Source organism: Arachis hypogaea, chromosome 18 (genome assembly GCF_003086295.3).
Source record: "Arachis hypogaea cultivar Tifrunner chromosome 18, arahy.Tifrunner.gnm2.J5K5, whole genome shotgun sequence".
NCBI lineage: Eukaryota > Viridiplantae > Streptophyta > Magnoliopsida > Fabales > Fabaceae > Arachis > Arachis hypogaea.
Window position 1 is genome coordinate 6,004,023 of NC_092053.1, and position 5,618 is coordinate 6,009,640.

At 32.4% G+C, this 5,618-nt stretch overlaps 1 protein-coding gene across 2 annotated transcripts; it reads right to left on the reverse strand.

Annotated features, from left to right (window-relative positions):
- Nucleotides 1-2,049: 2,049 nt before the first annotated feature.
- On the reverse strand, nucleotides 2,050-4,838 carry LOC112772383 (cytochrome P450 94C1). Of its 2 annotated transcripts, XM_072225644.1 has the most exons (5): nucleotides 4,699-4,838; nucleotides 4,350-4,499; nucleotides 3,878-3,951; nucleotides 3,592-3,710; nucleotides 2,050-3,190 (listed from the first exon to the last, which is right to left on the reverse strand). In XM_072225644.1, exons 1-5 carry the CDS (start codon nucleotides 4,703-4,705, stop codon nucleotides 2,197-2,199), a joined length of 1,344 nt encoding a protein of 447 aa, XP_072081745.1. In that variant the 5' UTR covers nucleotides 4,706-4,838; the 3' UTR covers nucleotides 2,050-2,196. The 2 variants fall into 2 exon arrangements, with proteins under 2 accessions (XP_072081745.1, XP_072081746.1); XM_072225645.1 differs by lacking the exon at nucleotides 3,878-3,951.
- Nucleotides 4,839-5,618: the final 780 nt, after the last annotated feature.

A 5,618-nucleotide genomic window follows, 5' to 3' on the forward strand; every position in this document is an offset into this window, starting at 1 on the left:
AACCAATGAGCAAAGTGTTTTTTAACATTATTGTTCAGTTCAAATTTAATTTGTGAAATTATAAGAACTGCTACATCATAACAAGATTCAAGTAAGCGTTAAATGCCAAAAAAGTAAATATATTACATGACAAGATCGAATATCACCTCAACAAACAATGAGTTTATGTATTCTTGCAAGAGCTCTTGGAGAATTGCCATTGCCATTTATTATAATAAGCAGAAAAAAAGCCTCCTTATTACAAAAGCTTCCGTTAGAAGAGGCTATCTTTCATGAACTGCTGTTCTAATGCAGAGAAAGAGACAAACAAAAGTACATTGGCAAATAACTGAACTTAATTATTGATGAGTAGAGATAAAGTTATCTCTTTTTCAGCCATAATTTTGGCCTGAATTCTTCTACATTTAGTCATCAAAAATTTAAAAATTAACACAAATGCCATTTCCAATTGCATAATGACAACTAAAAGTTTTCCTTTGTCACTTGTTTTTCAACAGAACAAGATATAATTTTTGTTCCTAAAGTTTACAATTTGTTTCATCAATATTTTAATTTAATTTATTTAATTTATCTTTAATATTTTTATTTATATCAAAATTATCTTTAAAATTTTTTAATTTTGTTTCTAATGTATTAGAAAAAATTGAGACAAAATTGAATATTAATACAAGTGTTATTTTCAATTACAAATGACAACAATTTTTCTTTATCACTTGTTTTTTAATGTGAAAAATTATATTTTTATCCTTAAAATTGGTAATTTATTTTAAAATATTTCAATATTTTATTTATTTAATTTTATTTTTAATATTTTTTTATTTGTATTAAAATTATTTCTGAATATTTTTAATTTGATTCCTAATATATTAGACAAAATTAATATTTATTGATAATTTTAACATAAATAAAAAATGTCAGAAATAAAATTGAATAAAATTAAGTTTTTATAATATTATAAAATTCAATAACATTGGCAAGTAATAGTATATAAACTTAAAATGGTATCCACTAAATATTATTTAATTCTTTCCGTTTTAGTGAGACAAAAAAGATTTTCTTTTTTCATTCTATAATTAGGCACTACCCAATTACAAATTATTAATAATTACTGTTTATTATTTTTGGAGAAAATATAAGTTAAATTCTCTCTACCCAATTTAGAGTAAGTCTGATTTAGTAAAATTATTTTCTTTTCTTTAATAGAAAAAAATTATTGTATATTTAGATAGATTTTTTGAAAAGAATTTCAAATATTAAAAGAACTTCTACTTTTTTAAATAATTTAGTAATCTAATAGGGATAATAGTCAAATTAGTCTCTAAAAAATAAGACATTTAAATTCATTCTTTTAAAAAAATTTTCAATCAAATTGGTCCTCTAAAGATTACAAAATAATTATATCTATAATTTAGTTACTCTACTCACAATTTTTATTAATGATTGATGATATAAAATGTTAACTGATAGTATATATACATGACACATAACATATATATTCAATTGGACGTTAACTAAATATATTTAAACAAATTTTTTAATTTAGTCACTAGGTCATATTGGAAATAAAATTTTTGTAATTAAAGAAAATGACTAAATTAATAAATTTTCATAAATATATCTAATTAGACATGCCAATGAGTTATAACTCAAATGACATAGCCTCTCCATATTCATCTAAGAAGTCACGGATTCGAGTATCTCTATCTTTGGTAAAAAAAAATCTAATTAGACATATTAGGTATTATATATATTATCAATTAATGTTGTACAGTATCAATCTTTAAAAAAAATTGTTAATAGAATAACTGAATGATATATATGATTAATTCATAATCTTTAAAAGACTAATTTAATTAAAAAAATTTTTAAAAATAAATTTTAAAAATATCTTACCTTTTAAAAACTAATTTGAATATTAACTCTAATTTAATAACATATTTTATTTTATATTTTTAAATATTAATAACTAATTAATGCCTTAAATCAATTCGCGCTCTAACATTTTCAAATAATATGCTCCATATATTTACCCCAAAAGCCAACAGCCAGTAGAGAAGAAAATTACTTGAATTTATTTAGTTGCGACAAAATTTACATAGCTTGATACTTTGATTCCCCTTACATTAGATCTCACCTACTCCAAATGTAACTACCAATAATTACTCAACATGGATCAACTTTAACTCTACAAGCTTCTCAGGGGTCATTCCATCGCCCACTTCTCTCATAAACCCGAACCGACAACCCACCCCGCATGGTTGCGGTAAGACCTGGTGCAAACCGGGGCTCCGTGTCAGACCCAACTACCCGAATATCAAATTGCCTTATCAATGTAGCCACCAAGGATTTCATCTCTACAACTGCCAACTCTTTTCCCAAACAAATCCTAACCCCAGCCTGAAAAACCGGGTATTTAAATGGATCCTCCGGCACAAACACACCGTCATGCAACCATCTTTCGGGTTTGAATTTGAGGCAATCGGACCCCCAAACCCGCTCCATCCGACCCATTGCATACGGATGATATGTAACCCTCGTACCCATGGGTACAAATGTACCATCCGGTAACACATCATCCTCTTGCGCGAACTTGGAGTCAAACTGAACCGGCGGAAAGAGTCTCATGCTCTCGTAAATCGCAGCAGTGAGATAATGCATTCGCTGCAGCTGCTCGAAACTCGCACATTCCTGGACCGGATTGTCCAGGATCCGGTCCAATTGTTCCCGGATCAAGACCTCAACACTTGGGTTTTTGGATAACAAGAAAAAGAAACCGGTTAACGCGGCCGCAACAGTGTCGCGACCAGCCAATAGAAAACTAACGATTATGTCTCTGAGGTATTTGTTGTCGTTTTCGACAGAGCTCATGAACCTTGAGAGGAGATCCTTTCTTGTGGAGAATCCGATTTTCCTGCGCTTGTTTATTAACTCTTCTGCTAAGTTGTTTGTGATTTTGATGGCTTGCTTCAGCTTCTTCTCGGATCCAATGTTAAGTAGGCGCTTGATCTTCCATGTGATTGGTGATGATGTCATTGCACGCTCTGCCGAGAGCTTGGAGGCCGTGTCGAAAGCGGCGGCGAAGGGTGAAACAGGTAGGGATGGTTGGAGACAACCTGGGTCCACGCCGAAGGAGAATTTGCAAATGTTGTCGAACGAGAAACGTCGCAATATGTCTTGTAAATCCATCACACTATCCTGTTTCAGACATGTTTTCCTTTAACATTACTTGTGTCACTAACCGTTTCTAAAACTGAAAAATTACATGCATGCTTGGTTAAAAAGAAAATCACTAAATTTATAAACTCGATCTAATATATTGAAAAATAAAGGTAACTATTATTCCTCCAACATAATATATATGAAGTAAAAATTTAAATGCAGGTATTTTTATATAAAATTAATAATAATTAAAAATTATTAAATAATTTAGTTAAATTATTTTCAACTGTAATTAAATTGTCATCCATATATAGTATTAAAATGCAACCAATAGACACTAATGATTGTAGCTTTAATACAACTATATAGAGTCTAATTTATGCAAATGCATGAAACCAAGGTCCTTAGATTGGTGACTACTCTTTAATGTACCTATCCAATGACGTAACTTCTTTCTCAAGCTGGGTAACTCTCTCCTTGGCTTCATCGAAAGGCATTGATGAGCCCAATTTCCGCTCACTTTCTTGAAGACGATTCCTAATCTCCTTGTCCTGCATTTTTTTACCCAACGAGAAAAAAGAAAGAAGATACATTAACAATTAAATGCACTTCCCAGAACTCCATCCGCAATAATGACAGTATGAGTTGGGTGTAAGATGGAAAAGAAGGATGGAAGAACAAAGAAAAATATATCTGTAATATATGGCAATCGTATCACCCTTCTTTCAGCACATTGTTTATAAAGAGCAAGCTCATCCTGGCAGAATGGTTCAATGTCATTGATTTGCAAGCCTAACAAGTTTCAAATGAAGCTTATCAAATATCCAGAAAAGACAACGTTTTAACAGGCATCTAATACTAACCGTAGGGGACAAACAACACAAACCATGAGGATTTATCAGTTGCTTGGAACTTATTTAATTTTAAGATCATTGCCCCTCCAGTTTCTTCAGACCCAATAGATATTAATAATGGAGGCAATATTGATACACATTTTAACCACACTTTAGTCCCATAAAATCGCAAGCTGATGGTCCTAAGTTACACATACTTTATAATTCTTCTTAATTACCACTGCATTCATTGCCTAAGTGCTTTATCTTCCAGTCTAAGTTACAACAAATGAAGCGAAACACAAAAAGCTTATAGACATTTAATCAAGCAAGTAACATGCAAAGAAGAAAGCTTACACAAAAACAGGTTCTTGAGGATTCCATCACACAAATCAACACCGCGGAGAACATGGGATGCGATTTCAGGTGGCACAACAGGTGACGGTGGACCCATCATCAGGTCATCGCCCACCAGAATCGTTTCTTCCATAGTTGGCTGTGAATCAACTGAAACACACATATACATGTTTATCATGAAACTCTCTCGCTATAATACATGAAAATTTGAAACTTTCCCCACGTTTATACGAAGCTAAATCGAAAATTAACAGAACACTATGAACTACTTCCGAGCTCAACCGAGTTGAATCAAAAGAAACTTCGAACACAGAAGAAATCATGAAGTGAGTGAGATGAGCTGGAATACCATCCATGGTGGCTGTATGGTGTTGGAAAATGCGAATTCTTCGGAGCTCAGAGTTAGTGAGTCGTTGGAGATGAGTGGTGCAATGTCGTCGGAGCTGTGGCTGTTACCGTCGCGTGGAGGAGCAAGAGAAATGAATGACCAGTGTACAAGAGATGGCTGCTGCGTTTGGGGTTGGGCCTTGCAAGGCCGTAATGTGGGCCCTTATAAGAAGCTATTTTTGTATTTTAGTTGATGGATTTAAAAATTAAAAAAAAAACAGAGAGAACCAAAAACTGAAAAATATAAAAATAGAAATAAAATCTTAGGCTTGGGTTTGTCGACCCAAATTCAGTTGTCTGAAAGTATGAATTATAGTTGAGACGAGAAATGTGAGTTAAACTCTAAAATGGTCTTTGAGAATGACATCGTATACTAAAATCGTCTTTGAGATTTTAATTGCACCAATTACGTTTTAGAGATTGACAAAAGTGCACCATGTTAGTCCCTAATCCGTTTCTATTAACGACGTGATGATATGTCTTGATGACGTGGAATATTAGAGACACGTGTCACTCCATAGTTTGGCCACGTGTAATGGTACGATGACGTGGTGACCAGTGACACGTGGCATGCTGATGTTGATGATTGTGCCACGTGTCACAATGCTATTTGGTCACATACCTATTTGTGCCACGTGTCGCAACAATATTCATCCACGTGTCGTCCATTATGTCATTATTGTAGATACACCAAATTAGTCCCTCACTTAGTCACTTTGCATTAAATGACTCATTTTAGTCTCTGAAATTGAATGCCGTGTACCAAACTAGTTCCTTTATCATTTTTTCCCTTTTTTTCTATAAATTCCAAATTCTCAATATCTTTGAATGCATTAATTTCAATTATATTTTTTCACATGTTATTCAAATACAAGTGTTTTT